Source organism: Monocercomonoides exilis (assembly GCF_001643675.1).
Source record: "Monocercomonoides exilis strain PA203 chromosome Unknown scaffold23-1346700, whole genome shotgun sequence".
NCBI classification, from domain to species: Eukaryota; Preaxostyla; order Oxymonadida; family Polymastigidae; genus Monocercomonoides; species Monocercomonoides exilis.
This window is the reverse complement of record NW_027150568.1, coordinates 164,540-184,363: the sequence shown is the minus strand read 5'-3', so window position 1 is coordinate 184,363 and position 19,824 is coordinate 164,540. Positions and strand designations below refer to the sequence as shown.

Here is a 19,824-nt window from a genome sequence, read left to right as displayed (position 1 = left end):
TTTTATTCCATCAAATCATAAAAAGTCCAACACTCCCACGCATTATATTAAAGATAATATTAAAAAATCATTGAGTGGAACAAAATTCATAAAGCAAAAAATTTCTTCCCATTTCTTTTAGTAATTAATTATTAGATTTTTTTATCTCAAATTCTTCAAATGGGAGAAAATATGGACTTTCAAGCTTTTCATGCACAAAACACAAAAAAATTGCTTCACTCGTAACTTTTATTCCCTTTCTCAGATTTCAATATAAATTTGATTTTCATATCTGTAAACGGGCATCGATGAAATCAAAACATAAAGTTTTCCAACATTTCACGAACGTCAAAAAATGTGTTCATTTTCATTATATTTTTTGATCTCAAAAAGTCAATGAAAAGTGCACAATTTTTCTATGAAAATGCCTGAAGAAAAATATTTTTCCCCAAATGACAAAGATCTTGGTGAGTGGGCAGATAACGACCGGTAAAAAAAATCGATTGACATGTTTTTATTTATTTATACAATTTTCAATAAATGCAATTATGACATTTCGAAAGTGATTTTCGTTTAACAGTGATTTAAAGCTGAGAAAACCTATTTTTTTAAATCCAACAGTAATTTTAATTACAGATATCGCATAAAATACCGGACATCGCACAAAATACCGGACAAGATCGATTTCACAACAACTGCAAGAGGAATAATTCTGACTATTTTCCTTAAAATGTATCTCATCAATACAAACTCATATTATATGCAAAACTTTCAAAACAGCTTCATTTGTGCTCAGGAGAAATTAATATCGAAATCTCGGAGAAACTCAAAATCCTATTTCTCCGAGATTTATAAAATATTTTATTCTGAGCTCAAGCGAAGCTGTACTGAAAGTCTTGTATGACAAATGAGTTTGTACTGATAAGATGTATTTTGAGGAAAATAGTCAGAATTTTTCTTCTTACTGTTATTGTGGAATCGATCTTGTCCGGTATTTTATGCGATATCTGTACTTGTTAAATAATATTTTTACCCCAAAAAAAGACTTTTCGCAAAGAAAATATGTTGGAACTATGGGAAAATGAACCAGAAAAAAATATAAACAATGATCATGATATTTATCATCTTTATTTTGCATTAAATGAATGTTAAAATGGAGGAAAATATGGACGAAAAAGCTTTTTATGCAAAAAGTTAAATAATAATGTTTCGCTTATAACATTTTTGAACTTAACCAGATTTCAAAATAAATTTGATTTTCATATCCGCATGCAAACGTAAATTATATATTAACATTATGAAATGTGATCTCAAACGTATATCGAAAATTGAACCAATTATGTTGAAAATATATGGGTGATTCTTTTTGAAAAGTCGCAAGTGTTTAATTTTCAAATAAATCAAAAATTTCATATTTTGCTCAAAATTTCGTTTCCACTTTCGAATCTTCTTTAGAATGTGTGATATAGCATAATCCTTTTATAGATTCCATATTTGTGAAGTTTAGTGTTTGCCAACGAAAATATGAGCATAATATGAAATTTTTGATTTATTTGAAAATTAAACATTTGCGACTTTTCAAAAAGAATCACTTATATGTTCACAAAAAGTTCATTAAATGTTCATAAAATTTCAATGAAAATGCATGAAGTCAAATATTTTGTCCCAAATTGAAAATCCAATTCATTTCACATTTCATTTGTTACAAGAGGTTTCATTTGGGATACCCAATTATTTCGTTAAATCCATGAATAAATAACAAAAAAATGCATTGTTTAGATATTGAAAAAGTGTAAGGTTAATAATAGCCTATAAATCAAAACAAAAAATGATTGAATTGTTTTTTATTCAAATATATAGTATTTCAATGCCTTTTTCAAACTTCATCGAAATACATAAATTGAGTTATTATCAACCCTGACATCAACAATAAGCCTTCATAAACTTATTACTAAATCGAAAAATGTCTTTTTTTGTTTCTTAAATAATTTAACAAAAAAATTTGTTAAAAAAATTCTATTGGGGGGACAGTTGTTTTTGAATAAGAAAACCCTTAAAAAAAGTTAAATAAGTGATTATTTTTGATATCATAATTTTTCTTTCAAATATTTCGATCCAAAAATTTCCCTTGAAAATAAACAAATGAACTTAGAAATGTGAAAAGATTTGTTGAAGATATCTGCATTTTTATTTCAGTTTTCGCATTATTTTTTCTGAGTAGCTGTGAGAAATTTAGTATTTGAAGACAAAACATTTTAACAATGACTTTCAACTTTTGAAAAATCAATACTTCTAAAAAAGTTATGATTTCTAAAATAATTACCCAAATGATATTTAAAACATATGTCGAAATTATTTTGAAAAGTTCCTTTTGTTAAATTTTAAAATAAGATAATAGTTTTAAACTTCGATCAAATATCTGTTCCTGCTCAGGAAACTTCACTAAAATGGAAATGATTACATTGTGGAGATTTTGTTTTCATAACAGCAAAATTTATTGAGTGGAAACAGAAATTTGATCGAAATATGAAATTTTTTTCTCATTAGAAAATAATACAAAAAAAACTTTTCAAAAAATTTTGACGTATAATAAACACCAAGGAGTGTCGATGCTTCATGGACTGAAAATTTTTTGCCTTTTTATAAAAATTATTTTTAATATTTTTGGTTCCCTCAACGCAGCCTTTTGCGTCAATTTTCAAAGCTACGTTGTCCATCTTTTTCGTAATCACACCTTTGTTTAATATTTGATCAAGCAATTTTTATTTTATTTTTTCTTCAGGAAACTGACATATTTCTTTCATTTTAATAAAACGTTGGCTATTATTTTCGGAATAATATATTTTGTTTCAATGAATTCGGAACGAAACATTTCTTTTGATATTCAAAATGAACACTGATTAGAAACTAAACAATTTGCAGAATAATTAATTTTGTGCTTATCTCAAACTTTGGCTTTTGGAATAGTTGCACATATTTTTCATTTCAACGATTAACTTTTTGAAAAATATAAAAACATATGAAAAAAAAAATGTTTCTCCTCAATTAGTTATGATTTCAAAAATTGTCACCATTTTGCAAAATTAAACTGCAGTTTTTGGTTTATAAATTTTTATTTAATAAATTTATTTCGTTACAAATTTTACTAAAATAAAACTTTTTAAAAAATATTCAAAACAAATTGGTGGAAAAAAAATTAAGAATGAACAAAACCAGACCCATATTTGGACTTAAAACAACTTCTCCTTTTTTCCCCAAATTGTTAAAAAGGAGTAATATTTTATTTTTCATAATGTATTTTTTTAAAACATCAAATAAAATAAAAATTACTTGTTGAAAAAGAATGATTTTCTATTTGTCGTTATTGCTTTTATTTCCAGAATTTCTTGAAGACTTTGGCAAAGACACATCATAAGCATAATTTGCCATATTGATTTGCGTTGAAGGAGAAGGAGAAGAAGTCGAAGAAGTCGAAGAAGAAGAAGAAGGAGATGATGATGGCGATGCTGATTCTGTTGAGGAAGACGCAACAGGAACAGGAGAAGAAGCAGAAGTGGAAGCAGTAGTGGAAGCAGAACTCACATCAACTGCTCCATCCTGTGCAGGAGTTGAAGCAGAAACAGAGCCAGAGACAGAAGCAGAAGAAGCAGCAGATACAGGCTGAACAGCCGAATGTGCTCTTTCAGCATTTCCTCGAGTGTTATATGCGTTCAGATGGTCCAGAAAGGAGTTGAGGAAGAAGCCGTGGTGTTCTAAGTCAGCATCGGTGCCTGGGGGAAACATGGAGTGCCTCACTGGCTGGATGGGGAGGCCCAAGTAATTGAAGAGGGTGGTTGGTTCCATCTGCATCGCTGCTCGGCTGAGCTCGGCAAGCTGATGGGAATGGAAGTTGATTGAGAAATAGAATGATAAAAAAAAAAATAAAAAATAAAAAATAGATTGATAAATACATTCCAGAAATAAATTATGATGAATGATAAAATTGAAGAATGCATATGAAAAAAGAAATTTATTTTATAAATAGGGAATATCAAAATCAAAGCACAATCAAAAGATTATTAAATAATAATAATAAAAGAATCAAAACAGTAGAAAACAATACCTGATGATGGAAGTGGGGTGATCTAAGGACATCGTCCAATCTGTCGGGACTGCGAAACTGCCGAGGCACTTGTTGAAGGAGCCTGGCACGCACAGCTGGATTCTGAAGGATGGGCTGTAATTAGAGGAGATTTATAATAATTATTATATTAATAATTATGAATTTGATATAAACATTATGTTGAATAGGAAAATAAAAAGAATATACAAACACAAAATGAAAAACAATAAACTTATATAAATAAGTTATTAAATACCCTAAAACACGTTTTTCTCTTCCATTTCCTTTTCTCTCTTTCTCTCTTTCTCTCTCTTTCTCTTCTTCTCTCCAATACGCTCACATCCACATTTCATACTGCCAAATTATGCATCCTGAATATCACGTCAAACTCTGGTGCCAGCGAAGCCAGATAGTTCAGCTCTCTCCCTCTCCTCTGCCTTTCTGTCTCGTCTGCCGCATTCCCCGCTCTCCCTTGCTCTCCCCCTCTCAACAAATTGCCTGGACCACCAGGCGCACCGCCTCTGCCTCCGCCAGTGCCTCTCCCTCCTTCACCCTGCTGTGCGCCCTGTCTGTTCATCACCAGCTGCTGCAGAATCCGCTCCATGTTCTCGTGCTCCCCATCGCCATCGCCATCGCCGTCGTCGTCGCCTTCGTGCAGGTTCAGAAAGTACGGCGGTTGCGGGCCAACAGGAATGCCAATCGGCGCCTTCTCCTTCGCAGCAGCCGGCGGCACCTGCGTCAGCCTCTGCAGCCTCCTTCGCCAGGGCTCCCCTTTCAGCGGCATGCGAGACGGGTGGATGGGAAGCTTGTGGACGTCGCGGTAGAACTTGTACGGGTTGCACGTGATACCGATCTCGGAGTGCGCAACTGGTGTGGTGTCGTAGATATCTTCGTCCTCAAACACAAATTCCTCGCTCGACGGCAAAACATCATCGGCAGTGATGGAGGATGGATCGCTCGCAGTTGAAGAAGAGGAAGAGGTAGAGGAAGAGGAAGAGGAGGAGGAAGAAGACGACGACGAAGAAGAAGAGGACGACGAAGAAGATGAGGTAGCTAATCTTGATGGGTGATGTGCTGAAGAAGAAGAAGAAGAAGTTGAATGATGAGATGTTCTTTGAGCTGTTGATTCGTTATGTGTTGGCTCTTCATTTGGAATTACAGTGCTTGAGTCTCTATTTGCAGCCGATGAACCTCTTGCCTGATTCTGCGCAACAGCTCTACGAATTGCATCAATGTCAAATGTTAAAGGAGGTCTAGCTGCACTTGGTTGCGTTTGAGGATGAAGCTGTACCCTTCCAGTAGATGACTGAACAGGAGTGGAAGTTGGTTGAGAAGAAGACGATGCAGCAGCGCGAGGGGTCGACGTAACTGCAACTGATGAAGTCGAACCAAGTGGTGCTTACAAAAACAAAAACAAAAATTCAAAACACAAAAATGTTACAATACAAAATCATAAACGGAGAAACCTGAAGGTGCAGTAAACGAGGTTAGAGTTTGCGCTTGCTCTGTTATAATATTTTTCATTTGAAATACTAATTCCTCAAATTTGCTTTTTGTTGTGTTTGGTTCTTGTATCCAATAAAACAGACTTATGTCAGGATTTTTTATCTGAAAAGCAAAAGTCGGCTCACATCCAGGGATAGTACGTAGTGTGGTAGCATTGGGTAAAACTACAAGTTCATCCACAATGCTATTATCAGTTCTGAGTTTCCAATACATCGTTACCAGTCCATTTGCATCAATAAACTCTATTTTCCCTTTTCGTAAAGATGGCTCAGCCTTAAGCGCACGACCCTCACGAATCATCTTTCCAGCTTGAAAGCTTAACAACAGTCTGGGAGCCTGTTGTGCTGAAGATTGGCTGACTGAAGTTTGAGGTGCAGCTTGATATAATATGCTCATTTTTAATTAAGGTAGTAATTATTTCGATTATTCTCTTTTTATTTTCTTCAGCTAATAGCTTATGCAATTTGATAAATATTATTTGTTACTGATTCTTTTCTTTGTGTGATCAAAATTGATCATAGGCATTATAACATTCAAATATGTGGAAAGCGTTTTTGTTCGGAATCTTTTTTGGATTGACCCAATGCGTTAAGCAAGAGGCCCTTCGCGAAGTTACTAATAAAGTTTATTTTGATATTGAAATCGGAGGAAAGCCTGCAGGTTAAAAATTACTTTGATTTTGCTGTATTTTTTTGTTCATTCATTTTGTTCATTATTTACTTCAGGGAGAATTGTTCTTGGATTATATGGAAAAACCGTACCAAAAACAGTCGAAAACTTTAGAGCACTTGCTACAGGAGAAAAGGGATTTGGATATGAAGGAAGCAAATTCCATCGCGTCATTCCAAGATTCATGATCCAAGGAGGAGATTTCACATCTGGAGATGGAAGAGGAGGAAAGAGCATTTATGGACGTAGTTTTGCTGACGAAAACTTCAAGATTAAACATTTTGGAGCAGGTACTCTTTCAATGGCTAATGCAGGTTTGCCAACAACTATTCATAATTAATTTGCAACAATTTCCATCTTATTATGTTCTAACTTTACAATTTGACAGGACCCGACACAAATGGTTCCCAATTTTTCATTTGCACAGCTGCAACTCCATGGTTAGACGGAAAGCACGTCGTATGTTTTTTTTTCCTAAAATATTAAATTTTATTTGTATTGATTTTTGAAGGTTTTTGGAGAAGTTGTTTCTGGAATGGATGTAGTGAAAAAGATTGAAACAAATCCAACAGGAAGAAATGATCGTCCAGTGAAGGATGTTAAGATTGTTAAAAGTGGAGAACTCACCGATAGTGAATTGTAAGTTAATAACCTCGAAAATTTGAACTTTTTTGTGCACAATCTATCGCGTATAAATTTATCTTTCTTTACTTTCATTCGCCAAAAAATATAATTTTTTCAAATCTTTCAAATAAAAATGATTTGTTTTTTTGTTAAAAAATTTAATAATTTGAAGTGGAATGACGTGCGATGTGAAAAAGGCAAAAAAAGAAGAGCTACCACATTTCATCTTGCTTCTTGAATTATGTGTTGTGAGCGTGGATCTGTCGAAGGATAGTGAAGCATTGGAGCTGTTTGAAGATGCTGAAGAGGCTGAGATTGAACGTCTGGAGTTGCAGGGAATTGCATTTGGTAAGGTAATACCGGAGCTGTTGAAGGATATGCAGATGACTGATATGCAGACGGTTGAGGCTGACTTGACAGTGGAATTCTTAATGAACGAATAAGAGCAATTAACGATTCAAGAACAGGCCTGAATGAAAAAATGTTAATAATTATTAACAAAAGAAAACATAAGGATGAACATTTCAAAAACAAATAACACACCTGTCACTTGAATCATCAGGAAGTCCAAGCTCTCTACGAAGAAATGAACGATCAATTGGACCTTCCGGTTGCTCAGATTCAGGCATAAACACTTGAAGCGTCTGATCTAATTCTGAACATTTTAAATAATCTAATTTTTATAGAAGTTGAGCTAAATTCTTAAAAATCGAAAATGTCTTTTAAAATTACCTCTTATAAGTTCATTCATAAGAAACTGTTCTGCAGTTACAGTTGGAGGCTTTTTTTCTTCTGAATCATTTATTACCTTAAAAATTTCAGCTCTGATTTGTGCGCGCAACTTTTGTAAGGCACCATTTTCCTCTAAGCGCCCATTGAGAGCTAATTATCAACAAAAATTAAAATAAAAAAATCAAATATATTTTTTTAACAAAAATTAAAATTTGATGCTTCCAAAGATTAGGTCTTGTAAAATTCAACCTTTTTTAAGAGCTTCCACAGTAGACATGTTCTAAAAAGAATATTTTCCCTTCAATAACCTGAAGCTTTCGAATAAATTGTTCAAAAATCGTTTCCATAACATTAAATAAAACAACCATACTAAATCTGAAATCCGTTAGCTAAATGACAAATAGCCATTCTGATGATGCCCCGTTGTTTGGTTGGGAAATGGATCTCACAACAACGATAACTGAGCAACTTTTTACAACGGCTCTTTCCAGACTCTATCAGTTCCAGCCAGAAAATCCAATTGAATATCTGTATTATCTTTTGGGCTCATGGGATGGAGAATCGGTATATTGATTTTCATTTATTGTTCTCTTTTATAATTTTGAAAACTTTAAGTGGATGTCATTAAATTCATCAAAACTTGCTCCAGTTAACGCATCAGAAGAAGAAAGGATAACAGATCTTAATCTTGATGAACTTGGGATCACATCATTTCTTCAAGATATATTATTATCCATTTCACTGCAAATTAAAACTCTTCTCCCTCCTGATGCTCCAATCAAAAGTCCCAGTCTTCTTCCAGACTTTATTGAACCAAAAGTTTTAAAACAACTACTTGATGAAGTCTTAAACGAAACAGTGAAAAATCAAAAAACAACTATCGGATCACCCGATGAAGCTGTTTGCGAGAAAGATGATCCAGATTTGGAAGCAACTAAACAGTGCCAAATTGAATATGGAACGAGAGTTACAACTCGATCATCCAAAGAACCAAGCATACGCCGTATTACAGCTGATTCAGAGAATGACGAAGGGGACTATGACGAGTCAATAGGTGTTGCTTCTGCTCCCGCAAAACTGAAGAGTTCTGATCCATTCAATGTTGAAGGAGAAGAAGAAGAGATTGATACTGAAGACTATGAAGCTCTTGCTGCAGCAGCGGAGAGACGGAACGAGATGAGGGCAGCAATGAAGAGAAAAGGAAGGAGCGAAGAAGATGAGGAGATGGGGTATATTGAAGGAGAAGATCTGATGAACAGCATCACAGATGTGGGGACGTTTGCCGTTGGGTCGTCTGGAGGCAAAAACGAGCTGAGGATTCAGGAAGAAGAGGAAGCGATGCTTGCAGCGATGGAGCAGCAGAAGCAGCTGGAGAGATTGCAAGGAGAAGAAGGTGATGTTGAACAGGAATATGACCAGGACATGAGCCGAGAACTGGATGAAGAGATGGAAGGAATGGAAGGAATGGAAGGGATGGAAGGAATGGAGCAGGAAGAAGGGTTTAGTGCAGGAGGAGAAGGGTATGAAGGAGACGGAGATGATGGAGTGCTGATGGACGATGAGCAATGAACACATCACAAAATCGTTCTGTTTCTTTTCTATTTATCTTTACTCACATTTCTGCTTGTGGTTCGTTGTATTTTTTTAATATTGCTTTTATGTGTTCGATTTTGTTTTGTTCTGTTTCAAGGTTGATGTTCATCTCTTCACTTACCAGTTCTTTTCAAACAATGTCCGATGCTAGAGCTCATGTTATATTCTTTAATTCTTGGCTTTCGACTTATCTTTTGAACTCTTTTATCTCTTCCTTTTGGTGGTGCAAATGACTTGGATTTTATCCGAACTTCTTTTTCATTACAAAACAGAAATGTTCACTTCATTTTTTCTTAAAAAACACAATCAAATAAAAACAACAATTCACTTCAACATTTCTCTTTTCGCTTTTATTAATTAATTAATTAATTTATTCAACCATCAGTTTCAGTTCAACGAGCGGCTTATTGACTGAGGAAGCAGCTGCAAAACAGAAGGGAAGACTTGAGTGATCACTTTGAGAGAGTCAGAAATGTCGAAATCGCTCAGATATTGGGAGGGTGTGTCAGTTCTGGTGGTCTTGTAGAACTCGAGTGAACTTCGGCAGATTTCCAGACTTTGATGGAGAAAGAAAAAAAGAGAGAGAAAGAAAGAATTAAATACAAAAGAGAAAAAGAAATATAAGATAATAAAGAAATATAAATAAACGAAAAAGATAACGTTCAGAAGATAAACAATTTTATAACAATCCAATTTCTCTTTCATAAAATTCATAAAAAAAAATTGATTCTTCCAATTTTTATTTCGCTAGCACACTTCGATTTCATCGGGTATTTTGCCACAAGTTCCGAGAGCAGCACAAAAAACAGCTTCAATTTTTCCGAAAAGTTTTTCCATTCGATCAGATTTGTCAGCACCGACGGCTGGTTCAACAGCTGCTCCTTTGAAGACAAACTGGGATTGGGAGTGTAATTGAGCTGAGACAGGATCTTTCTCTTTGTGTCTTCCAAATCTCTCAGCAGAAAGGGCAGGGCAGAAAGAGACACGTGAAACGTGGGGATGCTCTCCACACAGCAGCGGACAAGCGACTCAGTGAAGAAAGAATGTGTTAAAAGGAGGGAGGAGATGAAGGAAGGGTGGGTGATGAAGATGCCGTTGAGGAAAGAACAGAGCAGCTGTGCCGATGCCTGTGTGTTGTGCCAGGGGGATGAAGTGTATTCGAGTGAGGAAGAGAGAAATGAGAAGAATTCGCGATTGGACGAGAAAGAAGGAAGAGAGTCAGATCTGGTTGATTGGGACTTGTTTGAGTGAGATGCGCGAGGTGAATGCTCAAAGGACATGTTTTCTGAGAGAATGGACAGCCATTTCATTGAAAGGAAGGTGACGTGGTAGACAATGCTGTGCCCTGAAATGCTGCTGTTTGGTTGATACGATTGAGATGATGAGGAAAGAGAAGAAGAAGAAGAAGAAAGAGAGGAGGAAGAAGATGATGTTTCTAAAGTAGATTGAGAATTATTCATGTTTCCTTGTTGAACATTAACAGAAGTTGCATCAGAAGAAGCGTTCACCCCATCTGACTGACAAACACCTGTCTGAGATTCATTTGAGCTGTTTTGTGTTTTGAATGGACGGTCCATTGAAGTCAGTGGAACAAGCGAGTGAAGAAGAAAGTACATAAAAATTGGAGTTTTCAGGAGAGAAGGAGAAGATGTGACTGTGGTGTTGATGTTGTTCAGGAGATCTGACAGAGAAAGAGGAGAAGGAAAAGAAGAGGAGGAAGAAGAGAAAGGAGAGAAAGAAGAAGAATGAAAAGTAGAAGCAGAAGAAGCAGCAGCAGAAGAAGAATTTGATTCTGCACCGTCATAAACACTTTGCCCTCTTTGCATCATCATTATCGTCATCATATTCGTCATCATTTCTTCACCCAACTTCTGTTTTGAATGAAGCATCGCGTTCATCCCATCCAAAGTGAATAGAGAAAGCGGAAGAGGAGCAGCCACAAAAGGCGCAAGAGACAGAAAAAGCGACTGCCAATTCGAAAATGCCAGGCCAAATTCGATGAATTCAATGGGAGATGAAATAGAAGATAGAGAGGAAGAAGAGGAAGAAGAAGAAAAAGGATGAGGAGAAGAAGAAGACGAAGAGGATATTGTTGTGTTGCGTATACTCAATTTCCCTAAGAGTGCAACAATGTAACAGAAAGGCAGGGACATCTGAAGCAGAAAAGAAGATGGATCAGAAGAAGCAAAATGTTTGAGCTCGCGAAAGAGAGAGATTTGTGTCTGAATGGAGGGGAGAAGATGAGAAAGGGAAAGGGAAAGAGAAGAAGAAGAAGAAGAAGAAGAAGAGGAGGAGGAGGAGGAATATGAAGGAGAAGAAGAAGGGGAAGAGGAAGAATCAGAATTTGATACTGTTTTTTTCAATGGCACATCAAAAACAGAAAGAGAAGAAAGAAGAAGAGCAACCAGATGCGACAGAGGAGAAGCAAAAGGAGACAGAAAACGAGGAACATGAATGATTTCAGAGGTGTTCCAATGAGAAAGAAAAGGCTTGAGTGTTGATTGCTCTGAGGATAACAGCTCAGAAAGAGAAGGGTTTCGGGTGAGGAGCAGACGAGGGGTTTGGCAGGGGATGAATGAGGAGACACACAAATCATCCCTTTTGGGGTCAAAGAAGTTGATTGGGTGAGAGGGTTGAATGGAGGAGGAAGAGGAAGAGGAGGAAGAGGAAGAAGAGGAAGAGGAAGAGGAAGAAGAAGAAGAAGAAGAAGAATTGTTTTTATCTGAACCAGTTGCCAATGGTGTTAGCTGTCTAAATGGCTGCTCATTCATTTCATTGCCGCTGCTTCTGTGACAATCTTCTGTCTGTTGCTTCTTCCCCTTCTTCCCCTTCTCCTCTTTCTCCTCTTCCTTCTCTTTCTTTTCCTCCTCTTCCCTTTTCTCTATCATCCAACCAGGAATGAGCATTGCTTCAGCCACAAACACGTCATTTGAGAAGATCTTTCGAGAAAGCTGTGATTTGTGCAGAGATAACATCCTGTGGAGATATGGTGTGATGGATGAATGGCTCAATGCTTCTGTCAGATAGAAAGAGGAAGAGGAAGAGGAAGAGGAAGAGGAAGAAGAAGAAGAAGAAGAGGAAGACGATTGAGATGAAGAAGCTAAAACTGATGAAGATTTAATAGATTTCTTTCCTTTTTGTGCACTTTCTTCCTTTTCATCAATTGAATCATTTATTTCTGAATGAGCTGTTCGTTTGGTTGGCTTTGAGAAGTGATTGTTCGAAAAAACATTGTTTTCTGGTGAAAAAGTAGATTTGACAGAAACAGAATGTGAAGTGTCTTTTTGCATAGAAATCTCAAAAGAAGAAGAAGAAGAAGAAGAAGAAGAAGAAGAAGAAGAGGAGGAGGAGGAAGAAGAGATTTTTTCGCGTTGTGCACAAAACTGCTCAAAAGAGAGGTATTCTTCATCTTCTTGTCTGCTCTTTGATGAAAACACTTGTGGAGTAACATCTTCTGTTTGAATGAAATATTCATCAGATGTGAAAGATGATGAAGGCAACAGAAAAGACGAGTTAGACAGATGAAGAGAAGGAAGAATGGCAGAAGAATGAAGCGATGATGCTGAGAAAGAGGAAGATAGAGAAGAAGAGGAAGAAGAAGAGGATGGCGATGTTGATAAGAACGGTAGATTAGAAGTACCATCAGAACCATTTGAAATGCCAGAGGATGTCGAATGCAGCAGATCTGAGTCAAGAAGATCGTCAGCTTTCATGTCAAATGCAGCTGGAGGCAAATGAACAGGTGATTGATGATGCAATCCTTCTGTATGAAGAGAGGAAGTTGAGACTTTTTCATCATCAGTCGAGTCATTTCCCCCTTTGCCGTCACAAAACAGTGATAGAACATCAATCTGCTTCGAAAGCGAGGCAAAGTCTTCTTTTCTGCGAAACAGGCTGCGATCGCGGGGCTTCAGAGAGTTCATCAGCTCGGTCATGGCTTCTGTGTTGCTGTAGCTGCGTATTGTCATCGCCTTCAGCTCTCTCTCTTTCTTGTTCTCCTGATGCGTTTGCAGCATCGCCTGCAGCTTGCTGATCTGCTTTTGCAGGAGCGCTGATGCAAAAGGGCCAGATTTTGTGTCTGCACGCAGAGAAAGAGGAGAGCGAAGAGAAGAAGCAGAAGAAGCCAGTGAAGTGTGTGCAGCTGTCTGCAGTACTTCCGGCTTTACACTCAGAAGAAGACTTTCGAATACTATAAAAAGATGTCGCAACTCATCCGAATGTGGAATATAACAAGTTGTATTTTGCACAACTGAAAATAAGAAGGGATGAATTTGAGAGTAAAATAGAAGTGAAGAGTGAAACAGATCGCTATATGGCTCGCATGTCTGAAGTGGCTTCTCTTCCGTTAAAGACACATAGGAAATGAGCTCACTGCAATTTCTATGTGCAGCTTTAGTAATAGCAAGGGAATATATAAACAACAAAATACGTGAATGCACGGAAGAAAGCAAAGGGACTCCACGAAGAACAGGATTTAGGAGTAATGGCGAAATAATTGGAAATTGTTTGCAATAGTTTGTTGAATTCTGAAAATCCACTGAATCATTTATCTTTTTGGAGTTAGGCAAAGTGCACGAGATTAAAGTTGCCATCAACTCAACCAATCGATAAAATGGTAATGATTTATTGTCTGAAACTTTCCAGGAAAGAACAAGTCGAAACACCAATCTTGTGAACATTTCACGCAAATATGAAAGTTGAGCAAAAGGATGGACGTATAAGATTTTGTCTGATAAAATATATTGCACATCAAGTTTCGATTTTGTTTGTAAATATGTTTCAGCATCTCTAAAAGGCAACAAAATTTTCTGTACCAAAGGATTCAACAAGTCCTTTCCTGTTAGCAAGCGGCACCTCATAATTATTAAAAGGAACTCATCTATTGACACAAAAAGAGGATAAAAAGAAGAACATAATTCCATTATAAAGGGTCGACATAAATGAAAAAGATTAAAAAACGTTCCACTTGTTATTTTGGACAAATAAAAATTGGAACAATTATAGGTTGATCAAGAAAAATGTGGAACGTTCACTATTGTTCATTTTCGATAGAAAACATGTTTATTCATTATTTTTTGATCAATTTTACCAAGATTAAAGTTTTTGATAATATGCTTATTCAAATCGGTGCCTCCTTAAGAACTACATTGAAATTAGCGAGTGCAACATCTGTTGCAGCCTTTACATTGGATTTAATTACCAATAATTATTCGTGGATTGATAGATCATGGTCAATTTCTCCTGTCATATACTGTTTAATTTATGCAATTGGAAAACATTTTGCAGATCCGCGAACAAATTTGTGCACTTTATTGATAGCATTGTGGGGCATCCGTCTCACGTTTAACTTTGCGCGTAAAGGTGGATATCAAAAGGGAGGAGAAGATTATCGTTGGGCAATTCTCAGGAAGAAAATGCATCCTTTGCTGTGGCAGTTTTTCCATGTTCTATTTATTTGCATTTATCAGAGTTATTTGATATGTTCGATTACATTTCCAATGCAAATAATTTCAGATAGCAAATTGCCGTTGCACAAAATTGATTACATTTTGGCTTCATTATTTGCATTTTCACTGTTTGGAGAATTTATAGCGGATCAACAACAATGGAATTTTCATCAAAAGAAACAAAAAGAACTTTTGAATGGTCGCACACCACGGGCACAATTTTGCGAAACAGGATTATTCAGATATTGCCGTCATCCAAACTTTGTTTTTGAACAGATGCAGTGGTGGATTCTCTATTTATTTTCTGTATCAGCTTCAAAGAACATTTTTAATTGGACAATTATTGGACCGTTTCTGTTGTCTTCTTTATTCGTTGGGTCGACATGGTTTACAGAAAAGATTACGAAGGGAAAATATCCAGAATATGAATTATATCAACGACGAGTCCCTGCTCTTTATTTTAGATTTTCAACTTCAAAGTAAAACGGTGAATAACAAAATTAATTCATGATTATTTTTGAAAAAAATTCACTCTTTTAATTGTTAATAGTTTGATTGATATTCGAAAATATTTAATTAATCCGTTATGTTTTGATTTTTTATTGCTTCTTTATTTTTTTTCATGGCTGTTATTCATTTATTGAATTTATGTTTGCTGCGGAAAAGACAATTGTTGATTTTTATTATTTCTTTTTCTTTTAACTTTCCTTCAACTTCTTTTTTTAAGATTACAATTAACTTTTATTTTGTTATTTTTGCTTTTCTTTATTTGACATGAACTTTGATGTATGTTTTGACAAGTTTATAAAGTCTAAATATTTTGCATTGTTTCTGTCTTTTCCGGATATTCATATCGCTTAAAGACAAGAATGACAATGCCCTTGCACTGCAATTAAATGTTTTCTCTGAAGATATTTTTTTACTTAAATTATTTCGAGAGATATTTCAAAAGATTTCAGATAAATTCGTTTGTTTTGTGACTTCTTTAAAATTTGTCGCAAAACAAAATGAAGAGAACTTTGATGTTCTATTTTTTTTTTTTTTTTTTTTTTTTTTTTTTTTTTTTTTTTTTTTTTTTTTTTTTGATGAAGAAGATGAAGTCGGAGTTTTCAATTGAAATGAAATGAAAATAAAGAAGAAAAAGCAAAACAATTGGAAGGAAATATGTTTATGAAAGGATAACTAGTTTGATAAAAATGGAAAATAAAATGAAAAAAAAAGAAAGAAAGAAAAAGAATTACTTCTTCTTTTTCTTTTCCTTTTCTAGTTTGATTTGTTCCATTTTTGATAAAGGCTTTGCAGTTTCTTCTTTCTTTTCTTCTTTCTTTTCCTCCTTCTTCTCTTCTTTCTTGTTAACTCCTTCTTTTTCTTTCTTTGCTTCTTTCTTTGTCTCTTTCTTCGCTTCCTTCTTGTTTCCTCCTTCTTTCTTTGCACTCTTCTTGTTCTCTGCCTCCTTCTTCTTCGCTTCTTCTTCCTCTTCCGCTTTCCTCCTCGCTTCCTCTTGTTCTCTCGCCTTCCTCTCTCTTTCTAACATTATCTGCTCCATTCTCGACAGTGGCTTAGCCGCTTTTGCTTCTTTTGCTTCAACTTTCTCTGTTTTCTCAGTTTTCTCTGCTTTTTCTACCTTTTCTGTCTTTTCTGCTTTTTCTGATTTCTCCACTTTCTCTTCTTTCTCTACTTTTTCTGTTTTCTTCTTGTCTGCTCCTTCTATCTCTCTTGCAGCTGCTTCTTCTGCTTCTTTCTTCTTCCTCTCTTCTTCTTCCTTTTGCTGCTTTAACCTCTTCTTCTCCAACAACCTCTGCCTACTCTCTTCTCTTTTCTTCTCTTTCTCTTCCTCTATCTTCTTCTTTTCCTCTTCTTCTCTCGCTTTTCTCTCCTCCTCTTCCTTCTTCTTCCTCTCTTCCTCTTTCTTCTTCTTCTCCTCTTCCTCTTTCTTCTTCCTCTCCTCCTCTTTCCTCTTCTTCTTCTCTTCCTCCCTCTTCTTCTTCTCCTCCGGCGTCATCACTTTCCTCTCTCCTTTCCCTTTCTTCACCGGCAGCGCTGGATCGGCAAAGTCAAGTAAGTTAATTGGCTGCCCAGCTGAAACAGCTTCGCCCATTCCGCCGCTTCCTCTTCCTTCTTCTGCCATCCTCTGCATCCGCTTCTCTCTCAACATTTCTGCAAACGTCTTCTCCTTCGGCTCTGCTGGTGCTTCAGACTCTGAAGAAGAAGAAGAAGAAGAAGATGATGATGATGAAGCAGAAGCAGATGGAGAAGTGATAGAAATTGAGCCTGGTTGATCGGCCATCGAAGGTTTCTGCACAGCTGGCGTCTCTTCTTTCTCGCTTTTCTTCTTCAGCTTCAGTGGCATATCTTGTTTTCCTTTGCCTTTCTCTTCTTCAGCTGCTACGTCTTCAGCGCCTTCTTTCTCTTTCTCCTTCTCTTTCTCCTTCTCTTTTTCTTCCTCTGCCTCTTCCTTCTTCTCCTCTTTGCCTTCCTCCAGTGACTCTATCAGTATTTCCTCTTCATATTCCATCACCTGCACATCATCTTCCATTCCAATGCCCGCTTTCTCCAAAAGCACCTTCATTTTGGCGGCATATTCTTCGGTGGCTTTCCTCCACTCCGCATATGACTTCTTCTTTTCCACTCTCTCTTTCACTCTTTTTTAGATCAAGAAGATAAAAAGACAACAGCAGAAGAATATGAAAATTAAATGAAAATAAAATAAAAATTTGATAAATCATTTAAATGCAATTTGGATACAATCAAGTTATTAAACGAAAAATATTTCTATACATTTCAATAAAAACCACAACAATCACCAATATGTCCATTCAACCACACACTTTCTTGACTCTGCCGTCATCAGCTCGTTCTTGTCTTCTTCTGCGAATCTCTTCGCAATCTTGTCCATTCTGCTGTCCAACTCCTTCAGCTTCTCATGCGAAATGATCGGCGGAAGCAGCGGCCTCCACGAAAAGCACGTCAGACTGGCAATCAGAGGCGACTCATAAACAGTGTCGCACTTCCAGTTGTAGATGGAATATGCTGATGCATCCTGTGAGCCTTGCACACTCACTGCCAGAAACCTTCCCGAAGGGTCCCACTCCATCTGCGTGGCCAGAGGGTGCTGAATAGAGCCGATCTTCTGCCTCAGCCCCACGTTGTAGATCTCAACCACACCTGTCCCGTTCTGGTTGCGCTGGGGGTCGCCCAAATGAGCAATCGCCAGGTTTTCTCCAGTTGGTGACCAGACAATGCAGTTAGACTGGCGAGCATCGAGTGTTGCGACTTTCTCGATGGTTCCTGTCTTCTTCACTGAGTAGATGACTGTCGCTGGACGGCGCTCTTCTCCCACAAGAAGTGCAAAGTGGTCGCCTTTGCCCTGAATGAGGATGAGAATGAAAGAGAATGAAAGAAAAGTTGATATTATTATTGTGATGAGGATTAATTCGCACAACAATTAAAATAATAAAACAAAAACATTGTAACAAATAAACATTAATATAATATTACAAATACGAAGACTCTTCATTCATAGAAGAAATGACAGTTTTCCCTTCCCCTTCCCCTTCACCTCCTTCTCTTTCTCTTAACTTTCTATCAAAATCCAATTTCAAACCTCCCATTCGAATGCTCTTGCATGCTCCTTCAGCTCCAGTGTGTCGACTGGAATATTCTTCTCTTTGCACCTGAACACTTCCAACGTGCAAGCAACTTTCTTCTTCATCGTCAGCACACACATCGCTGCCAGGTAGTCACCTGCCGGCGACCACGAAAATCTGATGGACGATGCATCAAACACTTGCTTCACCTGCTCGAAGTTCATCGTCTTCGCATTCAGAATCTTCACCTGCGATGGCATGTCCTTGCCTTTCGTCCACAGCGCCAGGTATGGCTTTGTTGGAGACCAGCTCAGCACATTCTGCAGACGCGGGACTTGTAAATAAGTCGATTTCATGCTTGGAAACTCCATGATCCTCAGCGTCTCGTCTTCGGCATATGCAAAGTAGCGCTCACATGATGACCAGTAGATCGGATTAATGCGCATGTCCACCTCAATCGGAAGCTCAAAGCGCTCAAGTGGCTCGAATCGCCATATAATAGGCTTTCCAACATACTTCTTTTTGTCAAGAACATGAGTCTGGGTTGGAAATGGAGAATGAATAAAAAAATTAATAAAATGAACAAAAGAGTTAAAGAAATTAATTTCATATGCAAAAGCAAAATATAAAATTTCGATTGCATCAAAAAAATTAATTCAAAATAAAAAAATCGTCGAAAATAATTTGAATGCAAGTGATTGTGAGAAATATAAAATATAAGTTAAAAAATCATCGTGCATACAGGTGCCCAAGTCAGAATATGTTTTTCTTTTCCGCCAAATTGGAAGAACATTTTTTGTCCCGGATTTGGATTTGGAAAATTGTATAATACATCAAAATTTGGACCTCCTCGAATAATAACTCCATCTTGTGAGCTACCCCCAAGAAACAAGCCGTTTGGAGACCAATACTGAGAATTTCCACGTGCAGTATTTGAACATTCTGCAACAGGTTGGCGCTTTCTTATTGAATCAAAACTGTCAATCTTGATGCCTCCCTGATGAACAAGTACATATTGCGAACGTGCAAATGAGTCACACATCCATGACGACAATTCAGGCTGAGGTAAATCAAAGCGCATCATCTTGCAAAAAACAAACAAAAGAAACAAATCAAACTATTGGTGTGAATGGATGGAATTCTGGCTCAACAAATTCTTCTGGAACCGAACGAACTTTCAGAAAGTTGGTAAAGCTATATGCATTGAACGTGTTTTTCCCAACGGTTTTGAGATGATATTTCTTCAATGCTTCAGCTGCCTCTTTTTTTGAATTAAATGTTATAATTGCAATTCTAATAATAATTAATCAAAATATAAAAAACTACTTCACATGTAAAATAAAAGTACCCTTTTGATTTATTTTCTTCGGTGAAAGGAAGCTCAATAGAATGAACTGGAATCTCTCCTGCCACTTTTCTCAGATATAAATGAAAACTTGCTTCCTTATTCTTGTCAATAATTGGCAAGTTCATAACTGCTATGGTATTCTCAAAATTAAGACGGGGATCTGCCTCATCCCAGATAGGTTCGACTGATTCTGTCATTTTCTCTTGATCACTACCATTAACCAAATCATAGAATCTC

The 19,824-nt window shown here is 36.6% G+C and overlaps 6 protein-coding genes across 6 annotated transcripts; 2 read left to right on the top strand and 4 right to left on the bottom strand.

The window, feature by feature from the left end:
- Positions 1–3,108: 3,108 nt before the first annotated feature.
- MONOS_3510 (putative 26S proteasome regulatory subunit N13) lies at positions 3,109–5,983 on the bottom strand (the record flags this gene model as incomplete). Its single annotated transcript, XM_067873516.1, has 4 exons — positions 3,109–3,852; positions 4,082–4,195; positions 4,437–5,479; positions 5,548–5,983. 4 exons carry the CDS (start codon positions 5,981–5,983, stop codon positions 3,331–3,333), a joined length of 2,115 nt encoding a protein of 704 aa, XP_067727089.1. The 3' UTR covers positions 3,109–3,330.
- A 126-nt stretch (positions 5,984–6,109) lies between these two features.
- MONOS_3511 (putative peptidyl-prolyl cis-trans isomerase) lies at positions 6,110–7,014 on the top strand. Its single transcript, XM_067873517.1, has 4 exons — positions 6,110–6,247; positions 6,313–6,570; positions 6,645–6,715; positions 6,768–7,014. Exons 1-4 carry the CDS (start codon positions 6,127–6,129, stop codon positions 6,897–6,899), a joined length of 582 nt encoding a protein of 193 aa, XP_067727088.1. The 5' UTR covers positions 6,110–6,126; the 3' UTR covers positions 6,900–7,014.
- Positions 7,015–7,102: 88 nt separating this feature from the next.
- On the bottom strand, positions 7,103–7,889 carry MONOS_3512 (putative lisH domain-containing protein FOPNL; the record flags this gene model as incomplete). Its single annotated transcript, XM_067873518.1, has 4 exons — positions 7,103–7,349; positions 7,424–7,553; positions 7,613–7,762; positions 7,862–7,889. The coding sequence occupies 4 exons, from the start codon at positions 7,887–7,889 to the stop codon at positions 7,103–7,105; spliced, it is 555 nt and encodes a 184-aa protein (XP_067727087.1).
- Positions 7,699–9,542, top strand: MONOS_3513 (uncharacterized protein). Its single transcript, XM_067873519.1, has 2 exons — positions 7,699–8,176; positions 8,228–9,542. Exons 1-2 carry the CDS (start codon positions 8,006–8,008, stop codon positions 9,179–9,181), a joined length of 1,125 nt encoding a protein of 374 aa, XP_067727086.1. The 5' UTR covers positions 7,699–8,005; the 3' UTR covers positions 9,182–9,542.
- MONOS_3514 (uncharacterized protein) lies at positions 9,445–14,064 on the bottom strand (the record flags this gene model as incomplete). Its single annotated transcript, XM_067873520.1, has 2 exons — positions 9,445–9,761; positions 9,962–14,064. 2 exons carry the CDS (start codon positions 14,062–14,064, stop codon positions 9,593–9,595), a joined length of 4,272 nt encoding a protein of 1,423 aa, XP_067727085.1. The 3' UTR covers positions 9,445–9,592.
- Positions 14,065–15,261: 1,197 nt separating this feature from the next.
- Positions 15,262–19,804, bottom strand: MONOS_3515 (Translation initiation factor 3 subunit B). Its single transcript, XM_067873521.1, has 6 exons — positions 19,588–19,804; positions 19,358–19,532; positions 18,982–19,299; positions 18,257–18,778; positions 17,481–18,019; positions 15,262–17,294 (listed from the first exon to the last, which is right to left on the bottom strand). Exons 1-6 carry the CDS (start codon positions 19,782–19,784, stop codon positions 15,890–15,892), a joined length of 3,156 nt encoding a protein of 1,051 aa, XP_067727084.1. The 5' UTR covers positions 19,785–19,804; the 3' UTR covers positions 15,262–15,889.
- Between the last annotated feature and the right edge of the window lie 20 nt (positions 19,805–19,824).

Coding starts and splice junctions, on each gene's coding strand:
- MONOS_3511 (XM_067873517.1), top strand. CDS start 6,127: ATGTGGAAAGCGTTTTTGTTCGGAATCTTTTTTGGATTGACCCAATGC. Junction 6,571..6,644: donor TCTTTCAATGGCTAATGCAG/GTTTGCCAACAA, acceptor ACAATTTGACAG/GACCCGACACAAATGGTTCC. Junction 6,716..6,767: donor GGTTAGACGGAAAGCACGTC/GTATGTTTTTTT, acceptor TGATTTTTGAAG/GTTTTTGGAGAAGTTGTTTC.
- MONOS_3513 (XM_067873519.1), top strand. CDS start 8,006: ATGACAAATAGCCATTCTGATGATGCCCCGTTGTTTGGTTGGGAAATG. Junction 8,177..8,227: donor GCTCATGGGATGGAGAATCG/GTATATTGATTT, acceptor GAAAACTTTAAG/TGGATGTCATTAAATTCATC.
- MONOS_3515 (XM_067873521.1), bottom strand. CDS start 19,784: ATGACAGAATCAGTCGAACCTATCTGGGATGAGGCAGATCCCCGTCTT. Junction 18,779..18,981: donor ATATTCTGACTTGGGCACCT/GTATGCACGATG, acceptor TTTCCAACCCAG/ACTCATGTTCTTGACAAAAA. Junction 17,295..17,480: donor ATGACGGCAGAGTCAAGAAA/GTGTGTGGTTGA, acceptor GATCTAAAAAAG/AGTGAAAGAGAGAGTGGAAA.